General features: G+C 33.3%; 2 protein-coding genes across 4 annotated transcripts; one reads left to right on the plus strand and one right to left on the minus strand.

Moving 5' to 3' along the window:
- The first annotated feature begins 44 nt into the window (after nucleotides 1-44).
- Nucleotides 45-11,977, plus strand: LOC134243024 (flap endonuclease GEN homolog 1-like). Of its 3 annotated transcripts, none has more exons than XM_062725232.1 (12): nucleotides 45-164; nucleotides 1,374-1,538; nucleotides 1,884-2,052; nucleotides 2,383-2,472; nucleotides 2,847-2,933; nucleotides 3,112-3,302; nucleotides 3,953-4,044; nucleotides 7,275-7,453; nucleotides 9,322-9,515; nucleotides 9,629-9,690; nucleotides 9,875-10,024; nucleotides 11,221-11,976. In XM_062725232.1, exons 2-12 carry the CDS (start codon nucleotides 1,387-1,389, stop codon nucleotides 11,325-11,327), a joined length of 1,473 nt encoding a protein of 490 aa, XP_062581216.1. In that variant the 5' UTR covers nucleotides 45-164; nucleotides 1,374-1,386; the 3' UTR covers nucleotides 11,328-11,976. The 3 variants fall into 3 exon arrangements, with proteins under 3 accessions (XP_062581216.1, XP_062581218.1, XP_062581217.1); XM_062725234.1 differs by having other exon boundaries at nucleotides 97-116; nucleotides 11,221-11,977; XM_062725233.1 differs by lacking the exon at nucleotides 45-164 and adding an exon at nucleotides 252-280 and having other exon boundaries at nucleotides 11,221-11,977.
- Nucleotides 11,978-16,949: 4,972 nt separating this feature from the next.
- LOC134243026 (protein cornichon homolog 1-like) lies at nucleotides 16,950-22,856 on the minus strand. The gene is made up of 5 exons (XM_062725238.1): nucleotides 22,727-22,856; nucleotides 21,297-21,365; nucleotides 20,961-21,073; nucleotides 20,208-20,351; nucleotides 16,950-17,891 (listed from the first exon to the last, which is right to left on the minus strand). Exons 1-5 carry the CDS (start codon nucleotides 22,805-22,807, stop codon nucleotides 17,864-17,866), a joined length of 435 nt encoding a protein of 144 aa, XP_062581222.1. The 5' UTR covers nucleotides 22,808-22,856; the 3' UTR covers nucleotides 16,950-17,863.
- Nucleotides 22,857-23,677: the final 821 nt, after the last annotated feature.

Raw genomic sequence — 23,677 nt, forward strand, 5'->3', positions numbered from 1 at the left:
ATCCCGTCATATCAAGGAAGTATTCCGAAAAGGAGTAAACAATTTTTCCCGAACTGGAGCAAGGCCTAGTTTTATCTTCCTGGTACATCAAAATTCAAACAAGAGCGCAGATTTTAGTAAGTGTTTTTGTGAAAACAGTCATATAAGCTCGTGGTCAAAAGAAGGTATAAACTAAAATTGGGCCTTCATGTACATATAAACTCTCATGTAGGTGTACATGTACATACGATCACTACATGCTACCATGTACTTGTTTGCACATGTATGTTCATGCATAATGGTTAATGAATACAGGCAATAAGATAGTTTTGGAATGTAGATTTTTGATTTAGTTTTTTAATTAGTGATATAGGCTCATTTACATCTTATTGAATCCATTTACAAGTAAATGTATTTTCAAAACCAATATATTCCAAGTAGATATGGCAAGAAATTAGTCCTACTTTCAACTATGTTCATTTGTAACCCTGTTACAGGACTAATTATTTCAGTAACAAAGGTTCCATAAATCTAATAATTCAACACAATTTTTTTTGTAACTGTTGTAACCATTGTAACCCATTTCAAACCACAGTATCCTTTGTAACCATTGATAACTGCAATGAAATAAATGAGAATTAAACAAAAAAGATTGCTACTTGTACAATAGAGAATGTAACCCTTGTAGGCACTGGTTACAAATGAACAAAGTTGAAAGTCAAAGGACTAATTGTTTTTGCCATATATGTTGAAGACAAATACATAACAATTTACTGATTTTGCTGTATATAAATGCTAAATAAAGCTATTTTGAAAGATAAAGCTATATAGCTTTTTAAAGCTATATAGCTAAATCAAGAGATTGTACTGGACCTGCTAATCCAGCAGTTCATGAGCTGAATAACCTTTAATACTTTTTAAAGAAATTCACTGACAACATAATGTTTGTGAGCTCAGTTTGCATACAGATTAAAAAATATGAATTAGAAAAGTTATGATCAATTGAACCAGGAGCAAATCTAGTCTTCAAGTTGTATATATGATCTGGGGATGTCATACTATTATATCGCATTTTGTAAATAATTATTATATGTTCTATTTAATAATCATGCATGTAATATGTCCAAAACGGCCCTGATTTGGAATAATAAAATATATTCAATAGAGTAATTGGGGTGTCTGTTTACATCCCTCAATCAATACATCCATCAATACAGCTAGCTTAATTTGTTTGTTAATATATAGGAATTAATGTTGCAGCTGTTTCTGAAAAAAAAAACCCCAATAGTAAGCAGGTTGTGTATTTTTTTTCTGCAAAAGCTGCAACATTAATTAATTATGATAAACAAACACAGACATTTATAAAACTGTTCTAAATATGGTATTTCTTTCAGCTTCACAATTGAGATGGGTGTGAAGGATCTGTGGAAGGTCTTGTCCCCCGTGGCACAGAAGTCTGTCCCTGTGAAATCTTTGGCAGGAAAAACCCTGGCAGTAGACCTCAGTGGGTGGATCGTGGAATTCAGAAGTAATCAGACCGTTCCTCACCTATATCTCAGGTACACCAAATCATATCTCAGGTAAATCAGATCCAATCAAAATCTCAGGTATGTCAGACCTAATTAAAAATCAAGATCTTAGGTAAATCAGATCAAATCAAAATCTCAGTTTTGTCAGATCTAATCAAAGATCTCTTTTACCTGTTTTGTCTCAGGTTTGTGAGATCTAATCAAAGATCTCTGTCACCTGTAATATCTTGGGTATGTCAGATCTAACCAAATAAACCCTCATCTCTCTTTATGACTTCTGTACTCTGTATCTCTGGTTTGTTTGGTCCAGTCACAGAATTCCCATCTCTGTGGCCTGTTGTAATTGAGATTGTGTGGATTCACTTGTATTTTTAGGACATTGTACCAGAGAACAACTAGGCTGATGAAGGCCGGAGTAAAACTGGTATTTATTGCTGATGGAGTAGCCCCTGAATGTAAGAGAGACACAATATTGGCTCGCAATAAAGATGGATTTGCATCCAGCAAGCCACACAGACAGTGGTTTAATTCAATCACTGAAAAGGTACAAGTAGGAAAAGGGGAAAGAATAGCCAAATATAAACATGCACTGTATGCTAATAAGTTTATTCTGTTCTATGATAAATGAACACATACCTTCTGCCAGTAAGTCAGGTTTATAGGTTTATATGTGTATTTGGTGGTGGGTGGGATGGAGGCAGCGGTGTTGGGGGGGGGGGGGGGGGGGGGGGTAATTCTTGGTTGAGGTAATTGCATGTCTCTGATTGCTCTCATATTTTGAATATCTTAATTGTAAGAAGTATGAAGAGAAAAGTCTATTAACAATGATTAACCCATATATAAATCTCAGTAGTCTACTTTGTGTATTTGACAGTGTTTTGCTGTGTTAGAGTGCCTTGGGTTGCCTTGTGTTCAGGCACCAGGAGAAGCCGAGGCCTACTGTGCCTGGTTAAACAACACTGGGGTAAGCTGGACAAAAGTCTTCATTTTGCTTCATTTAAGACATATGTTCAAACTTTATTTTAATTGGATATATCATCATGATATACATTAAATTTAGTTCGCAGGATTCAAAAACAATATATAACAACTTGAACTAATCTGTTTCCTTCATCTACTTGCAATTAAAAAAGTACATTTTCCCTTGTTTCAAACTGTTATAATTGCAAATAATGAATTTAAGAAAAATTGAATCGGTAAATTGATGTACGTCTCTTCAAATATAAGTTCACTCAAATCTACTAGCACACATGTAGGTAATGCATATACATGTGTGATTTATTTAAAACTTAGTGTCTCAGTAAATCTAGCTTATGGACCTTGTATATATTTTTTCAGAAAGTTGATGGTATCCTCACTGAAGATGCAGATGCCTTTCTTTATGGAGGCAAAGTTGTATACAAAAATTTACATGCATTAAACAAGGTAAGATTTAAAGCATTATTTATTGTGATGAACAGCAAGAAAAATTATAAACTCAATACATGTAGTACCCAGTTTAATTCCTTAACAAAAAATTAAAATGGTCCCAATAATATTTTTATCAATAGGTGCAGATGCATGTACAAGGTATTTCTTTTTCAATTATGTTCTTTTTTTATAGCATGAATATTTAGTTGATGTCTATGACATTAGAGATACTGAAAATAAACTTGAGCTGACAAGGGAGACCTTGGTTGCTATGGCAATGCTAGTTGGTTTTGACTATGACAAAGGACTGAGAGATATTGGAATAGAGAAAGCTCAGGAATTGTTTAGAGAAATGGCATGCAACCAGCAAGATCCATTAACAAGGTACAGGCAAGACTCTAACCCAATAAACAAGTGTCTGTGAAGGAAGTTTGATGGGAATAATTCTGATTTAATGTGTAGTGTGAAGAAAATATCTAGAGAAGACTTTAATTAAAGATTGTAAAATCACATATTTTTGTGGGGTGAAATTTTTGTGGTTTGAGCAAAAACTTTTGGTCGATGGGGATTTGATTTCATGATGAAGGATTGTTGAGTAGTTCAAATAATGTATGTAACATTTTACATTTCGTGATGGATGGGAAATTGTGGCTCTCTTCATACCTCAAAACCAGAAAAAATTAAACTCCCTTGAAAATTATTGATTTCACAGTATATAGTGTGAAGAAAATATTTGGAAGAGATCTGATAAAAAACATGTATGTTATAATGAGAAGAAAATGACATACTGTAAACGTATTACATTTGGCAGAGTTTTCTTTCACTTTTTGGCAGAAAGAAACTTCCGCTAATTCAAGTTCAATGCTAAAAGTGTTAAGCATATATATACATTAATAAGAACATTAAGAAATGCTCGAAATCAAATCTACACTAACTTGTTCTAAAATAAATTTCCGCCAAATATTGTACACACTAAATATAATACATTTACAGTAAATGAAACATTTTAAATTGCATACATATTCTTCCCACAGGATAACAGGCTGGAGAACAAATAAAGAACTGGAAAGACTGTCAACATCAACAGAGAAAAGAGAGGCCCATTGTAAACAATGTCAACATAAAGGTTAGAGGCCCATTGTAAATAATGTAAACATAAAGGATAAAGGCCCATTGTAAACAATAAAGGTTAGAGGCCCATTGTAAACAATGTCAACACAAAGGTTAGAGGCCCAAAGTAAAAAATATATGTCAATAAAAAGGTTAGAGGCCCAGTGTAAACAATGTCAACACAAAGTCTAGAGGCCCAAAGTAAACAATATATGTCAATAAAAAGGTTAGAGGCCCATTGTAAACAATTTCAACACAAAGGTAAGAGGCCCAATGTAAACAATATATGTCAATAAAAAGGTTAGAGGCCCATTGTAAACAATGTCAACACAAAGGTAAGAGGCCCAAAGTAAACAATATACATGTATGTCAACATAAAGGATAGAGGCCCATTGTAAACAATGTCAACACAAAGGTTAGAGACCCATTGTAAAAAATGTCAACACAAAGGTTAGAGGCCCATTGTAAACAATATATGTTAGTGATGGAACGATTGTCGCCGACGATCGATTGTCGGTCGTTAGAAGCTCTTCGATGCTACTAATCGATTATTAAATAAATGTCGCCGACATCGCTAACAAAAAATAAAATTGTCATACTTTAATTTTATTACCAAATCCAAGTGCAAAGAGCATAAAAATAGTGATGAATGTTGAAAACATGGAAGGATTCCGTGTCTTGTTGACACTTTTACCACCATGATTAAAAATGGGGTTACATAAAATGAGGAAACGGTGATATTGCAAGGGTTTACTATACAAAGAAAAACATAATTAGTCTAGTCAATCTTTAAACATAATTATAATCAGAAGAACAAGTCTCACTTCTGGATAACTACTTTTAAAACTTGCAATTTTAAGAAATAAATACCTGTATTAAATGAAAGGTGGGACTAATATCAGTAAAATATCCATTGCATGGACTTTATTAAAAAAATAAATTCCTATTCTGTTTCAATATTCCTATATTGATTAAAGTAAACAAAATATTTTTTTTTTCCACTTTTTAAATAAGAAATTTTAATTAACATTGTTGAGTATTTTATCATGTTTATGTGAGTAAATGATTTTTTTTTTGTAAAAGTCTGACAAAAATCTGAATAAGTGTAAACTGTTCTACATTAATTTCATTAAAGTTCAAAATTTCGATTATAATCGATTATTAATCGATTACAGCCGATTATTACCGATAATCGAGGCCCACTGTCCCCAACACTAATATATGTCAATAAAAAGGTTAGAGACCCATTGTAAACAATGTCAACACAAAGGTTAGATGCCCAAAGTAAACAATGTCAACACAAAGGTCAGAGGCCCATTGTTAACAATGTCTACATAAAGGTTAGAGGCCCATTGTAAACAATGTAAACATAAAGGTTAGAGGCCCATTGTAAACAATGTCAACATAAAGGTTAGAGGCCCATTGTAAACAATGTAAACATAAAGGATAAAGGCCCATTGTAAACAATGTCAACATAAAGGTTAGAGGCCCATTGTAAACAATGTCAACATAAAGGTTAGAGGCCCATTGTAAAGAATGTCTACATATAGGTTAGAGGCCCGTTGTAAACAATGTCAACACAAAGGACAGAGGCCAATTGTTAACAATGTCAACACAAAGAATAGTGGCCCATTGAAAGCAATGTAAACACAAAGGTTAAGCACATTGTAAACAATGTCTACATAAAGGTCAGAGGCCCATTGTAAACAATGGTAAACAATGTCAACACAAAGGATAGAGGCCCATTGTAAACAATATCAACACAAATGTAAGAGGCCCACTGTAAACAATATATGTCAACATAAAGGACAGAGGCCCATTGTAAACAATGTCTACACAAAGGTTACATGCCCATTGTAAATGATGGTAAACAATGTCAACACAAAGGATGGAGGCCCATTGTAAGCATTGTCTACACATAGGTTAGAGGTCCATTGTAAACAATGTCAACACAAAGGATAGAGGTCCATTGTAAACAATGTCTACATATAGGTTAGAGGCCCATTGTAAACAATGTCAACACAAAGGATAGAGGCCCATTGTAAACAATGTCTACCTAAATGATAGAGGCCCATCTGAAACAATGTCAACACAAAGGTCAGAGGCCCATTGTAAGCAATGTCAACACAAAGGATAAAGGCCCATTGTAAACAATGTCAACACAAAGGTTAGAGGTCCATTGTAAACAATGTCAACACAAAGATTAGAGGCCCATTGTAAACAATGTAAACATAAAGGATAAAGGCCCATTGTAAACAATGTCAACACAAAGGTTAGAGGCCCATTGTAAACAATGTCAACATAAAGGTTAGAGGCCCATTGTAAACAATGTCAACACAAAGGATAAAGGCCCATTGTAAACAATGTCAACACAAAGGTTAGAGGCCCATTGTAAACAATGTCAACACAAAGGTTAGAGGCCCATTGTAAACAATGTCAGCACAAAGGGAGATAATAAAGAAAAGACAAAAATAGGAAGGGGTCATTAAAAAATCTTCTTCTCAAGAACCACAGGGCCAGAAAAGCTGAAACTTATGTGGAGGCATCCTGGCGTAGTCTTGATTCTAAATTCTTCAAATCATGACCCCAGAGCTTGGGCGGGGCCACAACAGGGAATCAAAAGTTTAACATTGAACTATATAGGAAAAAACTTTAAAAATCTTCTTCTCAAGAACCACTGGGCCAGAAAAGCTGAAAGTTATGTGGAAGCATCCTGGGGTAGTATAGATTCTAAATTGTTCAAATCATGACCCCGGAGTAGGGTGTGGCCACAACAGGAGACCCAAGTTTTACATTGAAATATATCTTGAAAAATCTTCTTCTCAGGAACTACTGGGCCAGAAAAGCTGAAAGTTATGCAAAAGCATTGCGGGATAGTGTAGATTTTAAATTGTCCAAGTTTTGACCCCTGGGGTAGGGTTGAGTCACTCAAGGTATTGTAAGGGGGAAATCTGGTAAAGAACAGCATGGTCAAAGATATTCAGGTGAGCGATGTGGCCCATTGGCCTCTTGTTCTTCAAAGTTGCAACTATTATGCTTACATTGACAAAGACAGCATTTTACTGTTTTAAGAGGCTAACCTTTTCAATAGCTACAGTAGCATGTACTTTTTTCATGTAAACGACTTTGCATAGTTTACTGATAGAGCAGGGATTACTGAAATACAATATGAAGTAAAGAAGATTCATTCTAAAGACATCTTTCTGTTGTATAAAGACAAATTGAAAAGACCTCTTTCTATTGCAGGAACAAAGAACCAGCATGAGAAGGAGGGATGCACTGACTGTAATTTGAAAATATCATGTGATCAAAGTTCAAAAGTCAAATGTTCCTGTGGAGGAGTATTTCACGAGAAGGAAAAGCATAGATTAGAACTGAGATGTTACCAAAAAGCCATAAAGAATCATTCTTTTCCAAACAAAAAGGTACGTAGAACATAATTTTCTTTTGAAATAAAAAAAAAAAATGAAGTTAATCTTAAATTCATTTGGTGCAAAAATCTTTGGAAATTCAATGTTTTGATATGGCATACATGTTAACCTATTGTGATGAAAAATAGGGAGATTCCGACCACGAAAGCGGTAGCATTGCGCGCGTTGATTTACGCTTGGATTTATGAAGATATATTGCATGTAATATACATGTATGGTTTTACATGAAAATACAATCATTAATCTTAAATATCTATTGCAAAGAAATAGACAGAAACACATTAAGTTTGACATAAATTATACTTATTCAAATATTGTTTATGTTCATCATTTTGCTATGATTGGCTACTTAACTTGGCCTTTTGAATAGTGGTCTTTGCTTATATAGCCAAGAAGCAATAATTCTGAATGTTCATTCAGTTGTCAAACACAACTAAGGGCGAAACGATTACACGTGTAAACGGCGACGTTTCGATTATATGCTCTAAACGTTTACAGTTTGAGTAAACGTTTACACGAAGGTCATTATCAATGTCTATCAGAAATAAAGTTTAACACAAAAAAAATTGTTTTATTTCATAATTTACAAAAGAAACACCGTCTTTGGCCATTTGATAAGCAACAATCTAAACCGGAAACATATTGAATGAAAATATCTACAACCCGATACGGGCTAACATAATTAATTCCGATTTCCGAGTTGCTAATACTAGCGATGTTTTACGACACTTGAAATATAAAACTTGATATATTTTGATTAAATAAATATAATACATTTTTTTTTGAAAAGTTTCAATACATTCAGCAGGTCCTGTTTTACTTTTTTCGAGATTAAAAGATCCATCTTTACAATTATTTTTTCTACGTCCGGTAACCAAATAAACCAAGCAGTTGGGTGACGAGGTCGTAAGTGAATGAATTTAATGCGCCTCAAATTCTTACGGTTAAATCACAATGACCAACAATAAATTTGTAATAACAGCTCATACTTATATTAAAGTGAAAGAATTGATTATTAAATTCGACATGAATGAGTAGCCATAAAAATCCAACATAGAATATTTCCCGTTTAAACGGTACCGTTTCGTTTACTGCTATCCGTTTAAACGTTTACAAAATTCTGTAAACGTTTCACCCTTAAACACAACAAATGATGACAAAGTTTAATCTAGATCTAAATCTAGTCCCTATCTTTCGTTAAATAAATTGGATTTCCCGCGATGATTGAAAACGAAAGTAGAGATGTGCCTCATGAGGGCTTGGTCAATCGAGTGATTTCTATTGACTTTAATGATTAAATTGCGAGCTCCTATGCTTTTATAGACGATGTCAATGGTTTTCATCCAATTCTAAAATGCTGTATCTCCTTTTTCATGGCCGTAATGTCCACGAAATTTATCGTAACCAATGTAATCACTGATTTTGTGCTGTTGTCAATGTCAAATACGTGCTTGAAATCTATGTACACATCGGTACAAAAAAAGCTTTTGTATGATTCCGGGTCAAATCACGCGATATCTAACGAGATTTCATGACGAGTGGCTTCAAAAATGGATACCCAAGCGAACCAAAATTACTTTAGACGAAATTTTTGTAGAAAAGCGGTAGATTTACACATAAAATCGGTAGGCGGGAGATGGAGTAAAAAAGCGGTAGACTCCCGCCTAAATCGGTAGAGTTAACATGTATGGATATGGATTGACACTTCTGTCATTGAGACAACAAGATTGGGGGAGGATATTTTGAAAATTTAAAGTGTACACACTGGAAATAATAACTGTGAATCAGCACTCACAGTTTCATTTACACATTATACAAGTACAGCACTGTAGGTGAGATTAACTTTTTTAAATTTTACACAGGTGGTGGATGAGTTTCTTCATTCCACTGATAATTTGACAGAGACTAGCTTTGAGTGGAAAAGAATTGATATTAACAAATTAAAAAATCAAGTCCCTTGGGTGCGTTATGAAGATATAGCAGAACTTCTTGTGCAGCTTAAAATGATAGGTTTATCCTGCTTCACAGATGCAGAATCAATTATTAGACCTTTGAGGTAAGATTTTATTTTTGAATGTTATTAAAAAAAAAGAGATAAAATTTTTCTAAAAGTACCGATTCATAGTGTTTACATGTATAATATTTTATAATTAATGCATGTATTTTTAGAATATTAAACAAATGCCAACAGAATTTTGTGAAATGTTTTGAAGTCCAGTGGACCAAACTGGGTAAGTGAAAACAGATTGTTGGAGAACCTACTTATTGGGATTTAATCTTTCTCCCTTATCAAGCTCTTAGTCCACCATTTAATGAACATTTAAGTGGAATAAATTTCCATATAGCTGCAAAATAATGAAATTAGAATAAGAAATAAGCTCTGATAGTTTGAAAGAAATCTACCTTTTCCTTCAGATGTTGACAGCCAATCACAAGGTGATTGTTATACATTCATTGTTGATCAAGAGCCCTTTAAGAGGTTGTACAAAAATGTAGTCGTACAGTATCAGACAGAAGTGGAAGAAGAAAACAAAAGGAAAGAGAGAGAGAGACAGATAAAAAGAGGTACTCCAGCATTCTAGCTCTGCTGGTCTCTCACTGATCAGAGGCCTGAGGAGCTTATGCATTATAATTAGGCTTTTCTCCATTTGTCTGTCTATCTGGAAACAATTTTTCGAAAGCTACTCCTCTTACTGTTGAATCCAATATTGATAATAATTGTTATACAAATTCACTGTACTAACTTCCATCATTCTGTTTTTCAGTTTGTGATTTAGATAAATGATGTTGTTGTGATTTCATATTGTACTCATATTGAAAATTTTGAGCAATGATTGACATCTTCCATGAACTTTTTGAACATTCCCCATACACTTTAGGGAGCTATATACAAAGCTTTTTTTCTCAAGGGTTACATTTCAAGATTTCATGAGCATTACTATACTGAAACGCAAAAGAAACGCAACACCCTGCTTTAGGGGGAAGTAATTATGTAAAGTAAAGAATTTTGTGTCTTAAAATTATAGATATCTTCAATTTGGTAAATACTGTATACAGGGAAATTTTCGCCCCTTTCGCCCTATCCTCAAGTGGGCGAATTTAAAACAGGGTGAACTCAAATAATATAGTATAATTTCTTAAACAAAACTATGACTGGGCGAATTTAAAACGGGGCAAAATTGTTTGCAAGTGTCAAAGGGCGAGAATAACCCTGTATACAGTATCAATTGTTTAACGGTTGAACGATTTTCATACCATAACTGGAAGTCAGGTTAACTTTGAGTTTGCTTAACAGAAATCAAAAATTGCATGTTTAACAAACCATTTGGCAATATTATGGAGTTTAAAGGGTTTGTATTGTTCATCTTAAGTAATGCAGCAATATTTCAAATAATAAAATCTCCTTTCCTTTCCCGTAACGATGCTAAGGCTTCTTGAAAATGGATTAAGTACGCAAATCCTGAACCAATGGAATAAACTGAGAGAGAGAGAGAGAGATTAACTTTCTCTAATAAATTATGGACACATGGCAAATTTTTACTTAATAGTTTGTTTTTCCTATTTTCTCATTGCAAGTTAATTTGTGTAAGAGTTTAATCCAAAAATTTCAAAAATATTAAATATCAACTTTTCAGAATGTATATAAGCTTATAATAATGTGAAGACTCCCTTCCTTAAATTAATTTTGTAATGAATTTCTGTACTATATATTACTTTGTTTCCATTTTATTCAAAAACAGAAAATTCAATATTGATTACAGGCAAGAAAAGACAGGCTACTGGAACTTTGGATGGAAAATCCACATTGATGACAGATTATTTTAAAGTGAAGAAAAAGTCTTCACCACCCCCACCAGAAGTTGAATAGAACATTCAACCGTGAGCCTACATGAAAATTAGCGGAGAAATGATAGGGGCCCCATGAAGCTGTCTTACTGTAATGGATCAAGTCAACCAAAAACACACACTATGATTAAGGTTATCATCATATAAACTTAGCTTTAATGTTTGACATTATAGTCAATTGTTCATTCTAATGATGTGATTATACTTGACTGTACATTGTGACTATATACATGCCATTTTACTCTCTAGTCATTAAGCAGCTAGACTTCTCCTAGTCAAAATATTAAATCACAGAAATTCATCAAAAATGTTACAAGAAATTGTTGAATTTCATTATTTACATGTAAAAATGTATAAATTATTATAATAATTATAGTCTGCCAAATTTTTGATACATCTTTTCTTTTTATCTTTAATACTAGTATGCTTATACTTTGAATGTCTTTCAAAATGAAGTTTTTAAGAAATTGAAATTATGTTTTTTTATGATTGTATATTCTGAAGATGAAATATTTCATCTATACCGTTGACCTGGATGTGTTATTTAAAACACAATTCAATCATAAATTTCATCAAAAAAAATTTGCACACTGGTGTTGACAGTTAACAAGTTCATGTAGAAAAGCTACCAGTATATGTAATGTCAGACTGGTGTTAAATTCATGTAGATACAAAAACATAACTGGGATACATGCATTAGGCTATGCAAAATATTAAGAAAATGAGAGATTTTAATGTTTTATTTTTATAATTTTATCTGTATAACTGTTTCCCAACTTTATATCATATCATAAATAGAAACGTGTAAACTTACAATTTCAGACTAACACCAGAAATCATATATAGGTCTACAAGAAGAAAGAAACTAGAGAATATATCTAAGACTAAAAGTAATAGACAGAAATCATATCGAGGTCTACAAGTAATAGACAGAAATCATATCTAGGTCTACAGGTTATAGATACAGATCATATCTAGGTCTACAAGTAAAAGACAGAAATCATATCTAGGTCTACAGGTTATAGATACAGATCATATCTAGGTCTACAAGTAATAGACAGAGATCATATCTAGGTCTACAGGTTATAGATACAGATCATATCTAGGTCTACAAGTAAAAGACAGAAATCATATCTAGGTCTACAAGTAATAGACAGAGATCATATCTAGGTCTACAAGTAATAGACAAATATCATATCTAGGTCTACAAGTAATAGACAGATATCATATCTAGGTCTACAAGTAACAGACAGAGATCATATCTAGGTCTACAAGTAATAGACAGAGATCTTATCTAGGTCTACAAGTAATAGACAGAGATCATATCTAGGTCTACAGGTAATAGACAGAGATCATATCTAGGTCTATAAGTAATAGACAGAGATCACATCTAGGTCTACAGGTAATAGACAGAGATCATAACCAGGTCTACAAGTAATAGACAGAGATCATATCTAGGTCTACAGGTTATAGATACAGATCATATTTAGGTCTACAAGTAATAAACAGAGATCACATCTAGGTCTACAAGTAATAGACAGAGATCATAACCAGGTCTACAAGTAATAGACAGAGATCATATCTAGGTCTACAGGTTATAGATACAGATTATATCTAGGTCTACAAGTAATAGACAGAGATCATATCTAGGTCTACAGGTTATAGATACAGATCATATCTAGGTCTACAAGTAATAGACAGAGATCACATCTAGGTCTACAGGTAATAGACAGAGATCATATGTAGGTCTACAAGTAATAGACAGATATCATATCTAGGTCTACAAGTAATAGACAGATATCATATCTAGGTCTACAAGTAACAGACAGAGATCATATCTAGGTCTACAAGTAATAGACAGATATCATATCTAGGTCTACAAGTAATAGACAGATATCATATCTAGGTCTACAAGTAACAGACAGAGATCATATCTAGGTCTACATGTAATAGACAGAGATCACATCTAGGTCTACAAGTAATAGACAGATATCATATCTAGGTCTACAAGTAATAGACAGATATCATATCTAGGTCTACAAGTAACAGACAGAGATCATATCTAGGTCTACAAGTAATAGACAGAGATCATATCTAGGTCTACAAGTAATAGACAGATATCATATCTAGGTCTACAAGTAATAGACAGATATCATATCTAGGTCTACAAGTAATGGACAGAGATCATATCTAGGTCTACAAGTAATGGACAGAGACCAGATATCACATCTAGGTCTACAAGTAATAAAGACCTTAGAGTCTTTGATATGTTCTCTGTCCAATACTAGTAGACCTAGATGTTATCTTTTTCTATTAATTACGTTTAGTCTTAGGTATTATCACTGGTCACTGCCCATTACTTGTAGACCTAGAGATGATCTCTATCCATTACTTGTAGACATAGATAGGGTCTCTTATTTCCATAACTTGTAGACTTATATATGATCACTTGTCACTGTCTATTACTTGTAGACATTGAGGTGATGTCTGGTCTCTGTCCATTACCTGTAGACCTAGATATGATCTCTGGTCACTGTCCATTACTTGTAGAACTAGATTTGATCACTGGTCTCTGTCCATTACCTGTAGACCTCGATATGATGTCTGGTCTCTGTCTATTACTTGTAGACATAGATATGATCTCTGTCTATTACTTGTAAAACTAGATATGAACTCTGTCTATTACTTGTAGACCTGGTTATGATCTCTGTCTATTACTTGTAGACCTAGATATGAACTCTGTCTATTACTTGTAGACCTAGATATGATATCTGTCTATTACTTGTAGACCTAGATGTGATCTCTGTCTATTACTTGTAGACCTAGATATGATATCTGTCTATTACTTATAGACCTGGATATGATCTCTGTTTATTACTTGTAGACCTAGATATGATATCTGTCTATTACTTGTAGACCTAGACAAGATCTCTGTCTATTACTTGTAGACCTAGATATGATCTCTGTGTGTTACGTATAGACCTAGATATGATCTCTATTACTTGTAGACCTAGATATGATCTCTGTCTATTACTTGTAGACCTAGATATGATCTCTGTCTATTACTTGTAGACCTAGATGTGACCTCTGTCTATTACTTGTAGACCTAAATATGATCTCTGTCTTTTACTTGTAGACCTAGATATGATCTCTGTCTATTATTTGTAGACATAGATATGATCTCTGTCTGTTAGTTGTAGACCTAGATATGAACTCTGTCTATTACTTGTAGACCTGATTATGATCTCTGTCTATTACTTGTAGACCTAGATGTGATCTCTGTCTATTACTTGTAGACCTAAATATGATCTGTATCTATAACCTGTAGACCTAGATATGATCTTTGTCTATTACTTGTAGACCTGGTTATGATCTCTGTCTATTACTTGTAGACCTAGATGTGATCTCTGTCTATTACTTGTAGACCTGGTTATGATCTCTGTCTATTACTTGTAGACCTAGATGTGATCTCTGTCTATTACTTGTAGACCTGGTTATGATCTCTGTCTATTACTTGTAGACCTAGATATGATCTCTGTCTATTACTTGTAGACCTAGATGTGACCTCTGTCTATTACTTGTAGACCTAAATATGATCTCTGTCTTTTACTTGTAGACCTAGATATGATCTCTGTCTATTATTTGTAGACATAGATATGATCTCTGTCTGTTAGTTGTAGACCTAGATATGAACTCTGTCTATTACTTGTAGACCTGATTATGATCTCTGTCTATTACTTGTAGACCTAGATGTGATCTCTGTCTATTACTTGTAGACCTAAATATGATCTGTATCTATAACCTGTAGACCTAGATGTGATCTCTGTCTATTACTTGTAGACCTAGATGTGATCTCTGTCTATTACTTGTAGACCTGGTTATGATCTCTGTCTATAACCTGTAGACCTAGATATGATCTGTATCTATAACCTGTAGACCTAGATATGATCTCTGTCTATTACCTGTAGACCTAGATGTGATCTCTGTCTATTACTTGTAGACCTAGATATGATATCTGTCTATTACTTATAGACCTGGATATGATCTCTGTTTATTACTTGTAGACCTAGATATGATATCTGTCTATTACTTGTAGACCTAGACAAGATCTCTGTCTATTACTTGTAGACCTAGATATGATCTCTGTGTGTTACGTATAGACCTAGATTTGATCTCTATTACTTGTAGACCTAGATATGATCTCTGTCTATTACTTGTAGACCTAGATATGATCTCTGTCTATTACTTGTAGACCTAGATGTGACCTCTGTCTATTACTTGTAGACCTAAATATGATCTCTGTCTTTTACTTGTAGACCTAGATATGATCTCTGTCTATTACCTGTAGACCTAGATATGATCTCTGTCTATTACTTGTAGACCTAGATATGATCTCTGTCTATTACTTGTAGACCTAGATGTGACCTCTGTCTATTACTTGTAGACCTTAATATGATCTCTGTCTTTTACTTGTAGACCTAGATATGATCTCTGTCTATTATTTGTAGACATAGATATGATCTCTGTCTGTTAGTTGTAGACCTAGATATGATCTCTGTCTATTATTTGTAGACATAGATATGATCTCTGTCTGTTAGTTGTAGAACTAGATATGATTTCTGATCTCTATCAATCACTTGACCTCAGTGTACAAGTAATGGACAGAGACCAGAAATCACATCTAGGTCTACAAGTGATAGACAGACATCATATCTAGGTCTACAGGTAATGGACAGAGACCAGTAATCAAATTTAGGTCTACAGGTAATAGAAAGATATCATATCTACATCTACTACATCTACAAATAATAAACAAAGACCAGAGATCATATTTAGGTGACTATTATGACCAGTGACCATATCTAACTCTACATGTTAAAGAGATAAGAGACCATACCTAGGTCTACAAGTATTACAAACCAGAAAGCATATCTAGGTCTACAAGTAATAGAGATTGGAGATCATATCTAGGTATACAAGTCATAGACAGTGACCCGTGATCGTATCTAGGTCTACAAGTAATAGAGATCAGAGATCATATCTTGATCTACATGTAATAGATCGAGACCAGAAATCACATCTAGAAGTATTGGATAGAGACCAGAGATCTCTCTAGATCTAAAAGTCCTAGAAGAGATCAGGGTTCACATGTAGGCTTGCACCATAGAACTTCTAGGCCTACAAGTAATTAGCTAAGTTGACCCTTGGACTTAGAATAATACAAAGATGTAAGCAAAACATATTAATAAATATTAATATTATTATTAATAATTTAGATCATGTTTAAGTGGAGTTATCATTTCCTTATACATGTTAAGATGATTAATCCCCCTCCCCCCTTCCTGACATATATGAAATGGGAAAGGATAGCTGCTACCTAGAGAGAATTCAAGAACATATGAAATATAATTATAGAATCTACTTTTTCCTTTTTAATTTTAAATCCACCGAAATATGGCTGAAATATTGCCGACTCAGTGTAAAAAGACAAGAATCAATCAATCCTCTTTTTTTGTGCTGGGATTGGGGGTGTGGTAGGCTCTAAGGAACTTCCTTTTCTTCATTATAATTAAACAACACAATGTAATATATGTGCAGACTGACAAACAACAAGATTGCAAGAGGTAATAAAATATCATGTAATAAAATCACATTTATTTTATTTAAAATTGTTCAAATGCAACATAGAGCATAAAAAAGCATTGAAAAAAGTGATGTAAATGTTTTATACACTTCTATAAAACATAAATTATTTGTTCCTGATTTAAGTAAACACTGAAGAGAAAAATACATCTAATGACACAAGTAAAATATAAGCCGTGAAAACTATAAAGACGATGACTTTTTTTAATTCAATTCACATGATAAAATGCCAATATTGACAAGATGGAGAATTTCCTCTAATACAGGACATCCTACACACTTTTGTAGTTTGTTTTGATATAACATCATTCATGACTTGTGTATGACTCTTTTACACATATAAACAATTCTTTTGTTAAGCCATATTTTTTAAAAGGAAATTTATACATTGCTTTTCATCTAGAAGTAACTAATCAAACTCTTATCTCTTAATATTTAAAGTAAGAAAAAAATGCAAATGTCATTTTTTTTTGTTTTGGAATACAGTCATTTTAAAATAATACTTCTTTGACTATTATAGAAGCATATTATAATTGGCACACAAGTAAGTTTATGCCACTTTATAATGAACCAGCCTTCATTGATGAGATACTTTTATTGTACCTTGGTACATTCACTACATTGGTATTTTTAAATAACCTACTTTACTTAAATGGGAGACAATACACACTACATAAAATTATATAAAGGTTTAAAAAATACTGTTACACAAACCGTGACAAATACAAGACAATATTGCACCAAGAAACATCAATTTAGAAAAACAAAACATCTTTGGGTGATGAATTTGATTTAAAGGTTAAAAGTATGGCAGAATATGTTTCCTCTTCTCTGGATCATATCACTGTTTGTCTTGTTCTCAATGCACACACGCAAAACTCTTAAGTAAAAATCTCCTAATTTTTCAGCTCCTCTCTAACCAGACACAAGGGTGTAGATCATACTAAAAATATCCAATAATTATTATTTTATTTAATGCATCCAGGTTAAATAGTTTATAATACATAATTTCTGGGAATAAGGTACACGTTCTCGTTACATTGAAAGTCTTTTGAACAAGAGGCCCATGGGCCACATCGCTCACCTGAGCACTAAGAGTAGGAAAAAGTAGAAAATGGCTTTTTATTGTAAAGTTTAAATCCAAAAGTAGTCCCATAACCAATCACTGACTTGCTATTTTTAGAAAATGATTTCTAAAAGAATTTTCCTATATATATCTTTTATATATAAATATGATGAATTATGGCTTTGTCATTCTTGAGAAGAAGATATTTAAAGAATTTTCCTATATATTTCTATGTAAAACTTTGGTCGGCCATTTTGGCCCCGCCCTACCCCCAGGGGTCATGATTTAAACAAACTTGAATCTACACTACCTGAGCATGCTCCCATATAAATATGATGAATTTTGGCTTTGTCATTCTTGAGGAGAAGATTTTTAAAGAATTTTCCTATATATTTCTATGTAAAACTTTGGCCGGCCATTTTGGCCCCGCCCTACCCCAGGGGGTCATGATTTGAACAAACTTGAAACTACACTACCTGAGCATGCTTCCATATATATATAATGAATTTTGGCTTTGTCATTCTTGAGGAGAAGATTTTTAAAAGAATTTTCCTATATATTTCTATGTAAAACTTTGGTCGGCCATTTTGGCCCCGCCCTACCCCCGGGGGTCATGATTTGAACAAACTTGAATCTACACTACCTGAACATGCTTCCATATATATATGATGAATTATGGCTTTGTCATTCTTGAGAAGAAGATGTTTAAAGAATTTTCCTATATATTTCTATGTAAAACTGGTCGGCCTTTTGGCCCCACCCTACCCCGGGGGGTCATGATTTGAACAAACTTGAAACTACACTACCTGAGCATGCTCCTATATAAATATGATGAATTATGGCTTTGTCATTCTTGAGAAGAAGATTTTTAAAGAATTTTCCTATATATTTCTATGTAAAACTTTGGTCGGCCATTCTGGCCCCGCTCTACCCCCGGGGGTCATGATTTGAACAAACTTGAATCTACACTACCTGAGCATGCTCCCATATCAATATGATGAATTATGGCTTTGTCATTCTTGAGAAGAAGATTTTTAAAGAATTTTCCTATATATTTCTATGTAAAACTTTGGTCGGCCATTTTGGCCCCGCCCTACCCCCAGGGGTCATGATTTGGACAAACTTGAATCTACACTATCTGAGGATGTTTCCCCATAAGTTTCATCTTTCCTGGCACAGTGGTTCTTGAGAAGATTTTTTTAAAATGCCACCAAATTTTCATTAATTCCCAATTATCTCCCCTTGAATGAGGGCGTGGCCCTTAATTTGAACAAACTTGAATCCCCTTCACCAAAGGATACTTTGTGGCAAGTTTGGTTGAAATTGGCCTAGCGGTTCTTGAGAAGAAGTCGAAAATGGGAAAAGTTTACAGACAGACAGACAGCTGGACAGACGGACAGACGGACGCCGGACAAAATGTGATCAGAAAAGCTCACTTGAGCCTTCGGCTCAGGTGAGCTAAAAATGACTTTGCGATTGAAAGACCAATACAAACTCTACAGAATTTTATTTGATTTTAATTACCTCTGATTACTGGTAAAAAAAAATCATTTATGAATATGAACAAAAATTTTTTTTTAATATTTTCTATAAAACATGTCTTTGTAAAACTTCAAATATGTGCAATTGTTACCCTTGTGTGTTAAATAATTCTTCGTTATTGTAAAAGGTATGCTAAAAATTCTTACCATTATTATGAACTCAACATTGTATAGGAAAAGTTGTAAATAACAGAAGGGTATAAAAAATGAAAGAAGACTGGAAACTATTGATCCCCCACCGCATTTCACTTTTCAAACTGGGATGTAATAATAATTAAGAGCTTAGATTGGTCTTTGGATTCAGGAAATAAGAATTTGGTGTGACATTCCTCTTTTGATATTTGACATGTTTTGAATATCAATTAATGTGAATTAAATACATCAAATCAATAGTTTATCATTATTATTTCTGCAATCAAATGCAAAAATTATACATGCTTGTTTTACATCTCAGAATATGTATTGATATTTCAGTTCAAATGTTTCATTTCAAAATGCATCAAGAGGTTTGTTGCTGGAAATTATTTTCAGAATCTGTCAGACACCCAAACAAGAACTACAAATATCTCATCTGCAACCTAAAGATGAAAATTCTAGCAGCTATTGGAATATAATCTACACCCCTCACCCCTTCCCCTGTTATGTTTCTTACCTGTACAAGTAATAGAAAAATGAGATGAGATAGAATGCTAGCTTGATCCAGCCTTCCTTCTGGGCTCTATTCAGTTCATCAGCATTCATAATAGTAGTAGGATCATATAAACCTGGCCCACTCATAACTGGCCGGTTTATATACCTGAAAGTGTTTCAATAAGGTATCATTCTCTGTTTCACTAAAGATACAACTGATTATTTGAAAATCAACTGTTCAAAAAATCAATCAATCAATCAATCAATAAAAGAAACTCTGAACTCTTAATTATTAAAACAACTGAGAATTAAATTGTCTTGGAAAAAAAAAGTGGCATTACAGTATTCTTCAGATGTTTAAGAAATACTCAGAAATGTTTATTTACATCTGCATGTGAGTGCTTTTAAATGTTAAAATAAATAATAAATAGAATTCAATCAATGCAAAGCATGTGTTAAGACATCTGCCCATCATTAGAATCTTGCTCCTAAATATCTCTCTGGTAAAATCAGATGCCTCCCTTTGTTTTGGAATCAAATGACTTAATTTGTGTTATTTGAAAGATAGGACAAGCATGCTTTTAGGATAGGAAGAGTAATTTTTCTGGTAACATTTCTGATAGCAAGCACTGCAAAATTCTATTTGACTACCCCTAAAAGAAAGTACAGAGCTAGTCATTGTCTATCAAACAATGCATGTGTGTCAATATAATATGATATAATATGGTAAATACTAGATGATGTTCACTGTCTTCACTGATAAAAACTAAGTTACCTTCTTATATGGTAGATGATAAGAGGAATATTGATGATAACAGTAAACCATTCCATGGCTGTGATGAAGAGGAATGTGAAAAGTATGTGGATGAAATACTCAGGCAACACAAGCTGAAAATAAAGAAACCTGTATTAGATGTATATAATTATGAATTTAGCTGTCAAATAACATTAAAAACTTATAGTCATGTACAATGTACTTCATGGACAGCTAATAAAAAATTCTTTTATACAAGTTCTTAATGTACAGAACAATTAAGATAACAATTTGCAGAAGAATCATGAGTATAGTGATGAAACATTAATAAAGAAGATGAGGCAAATTTGTACTTACAGGGTTTAAACTGCCACATTGATCTATTGGATTTTTGTAGTCTGTTTTAAGTTCATCAAAGGCAATGATCTGTTAAAATGGTAAATTAGAAAACATTAATAATCATATCATAATCAGTAAGAAAACAATTTACATAACAGGCATAAACTTAATTAAGTTAAGTCTAATAGCAAGCATGGTGAGCTTAACAGACTACCGTGTAAAAAACAAAGATGGGAATAATTCAAACTAAAATCTATATTTGTGATTTGTCAAGCAAATCTTTCTTTGAATTTTTCTGTGAAATCTTCCCAGAATTTCTTTGGTATCAGTATTGATCATTTCAAATAATGGAATATTAAGAGACCTGCAGTTATTGTGTATTACATGTATTAAGATTTAGTTTTTGCAGAGAGTTAAAAAAACAAATAATGATGATTTCATCTACTGTATGATGTCTTTTGTCAAAAAAAAATGCCACAGGCCTATTTAGCATCTGTTACAGAAATGGCATCACAGTGTATACTGATTACTGTCTCATGCAGTTCAAAGTTTAAAGACTTCAAGAGGCGGATCAAACTTCAGTGTGTTCCTTTGTGAAGCACTTTGATGGTATACAACTGCTCTTGCCCGCATGGTGGCACCATAAGAACATGTCAATAATAGTGAGCACAAAGTGCCACTCAAAATGCAAGCTCAAACAACAAAGGATGGGTATAGGGAAATTTGGACATTATATATTTAATCCAACTGACACTTTTCCACAGAAAATACTTCCAGACCTACATTGCAGTATGTCTGCATCTCTCTGCTTAATTCAATGTAACAACAATTAAACATTAACAAAAAATATCTTCACCAGACACCTTGATTTAATGGCTATTGCATACAAACAACCATGTACTTTTCAAACTTCGTGTCAGAATTACTAAATCAACTCTCAAGTAAAACTAACACTGGACCCGCCCCCTAGAAAATGTTGACCCCTCCTCAAGAAAGCAGATCTGTGAAAAATGGTATGAATAGTCAATGACTTCTTAATGACTACCCCCCCCCCCACCCCTGCGATCCGATTTTTCTACTTTGCAAGGAGATCTATATGGGACGTATTCTGTGTCTGTGGTGAGGGTTTGTCCCAAGACAGGTTATAGATTATTCGCACACACAATAAATGTGTTACCTAAGTGACATGAAATTTAAAAATTAGATTTTTTTTACAACTACACCATTTTATCGCCACAACGGTCGCACACACAATAAATGTGTTCAAGCCTTATGACATGAAATTTAAAAATTAGATTTTTTTTATTTCTTACTTTCATCTGGGTTTCAGATTTAACACCATTTTATATTTTGAAGAATAGGCCTAAAAGAAAGATGAAGGAAATTCGAACGACCCTCTTAAATATTAGATTATTACCCAATATATATTTTTCATAAGAATATCTTACGTGGAAAATTGCAAAAAAGATCAACACTGCTGTTAGAATAAGAGCTAATATATAGCAAAATGCAGCAAACGTAAAAGCCATTTTTTCCAAACCCTGAATCGGCAACACCGGAAGTGTATGAAAAAGTATTATCTAGATTGAATACCCGAAAGAATTCCGAAATGGGAAAGAAAGTTTCATCACTGTCATTATGATTGTCATAATGATTTCATTGTAATATCAGACATAAATAACTGTTATTTATGTCTCTGATAATATTCATTGTTAATTAGGCCTAAATATATTTTATATTCAAAAAATATTTCTCTGTTTCATAAGCTGAATATATGTCAGATTTTATTTTGATCCATATAACAGGACCCCCTCCTTTGGTTATATGTATTTGTCACAGGGTGACATGTATTGTATACATATGTATTGCCAAGTACAACATTTTCTCCCAGATCAAGGTGGCTGGTCAATATAGTAAAAAATCAATGACACTCTGGGAAAAGACTTGTCACAAGAAATACACTTTGATATATAAAAGCCTTAGCACCAATTTCCAAACATTTTATTGCCAATGTTGCCGTTTTTTAAGGTTCACAGTACAAGGTCAAAATTGTCGGTACCCAAAGATGTTTGCATCATTAATACAATAATAAATCTTTTTAATCCTACTTTAAATAATTTTTTAAACGGATATAAATATAAGCAAAAAACGGCTTTATTTATGGAGCAATATACCTTCATCATCTGCATATGGACTTTATATCTCTCAGTTGATTCGGTGCGTAAGAGCGTGCTCTACGTATGAACAGTTTCTGAAACGAGGTAAATTATTGACAAACAAGTTGATGAAACAAAAATTTCAGCAGTCTCGTTTAAAGTCATCATGCTTTTCGTAAGTTCTATGGTCGATACAATGACATTGACAGCAAATGCAATTTATCATTGAGTCAGATGCTGACT

This window comes from Saccostrea cucullata, unplaced genomic scaffold, assembly GCF_032062105.1.
Source record: "Saccostrea cucullata isolate Sc308-1 unplaced genomic scaffold, CSIRO_AGI_Scuc_v1 ctg501, whole genome shotgun sequence".
NCBI lineage: Eukaryota > Metazoa > Mollusca > Bivalvia > Ostreida > Ostreidae > Saccostrea > Saccostrea cuccullata.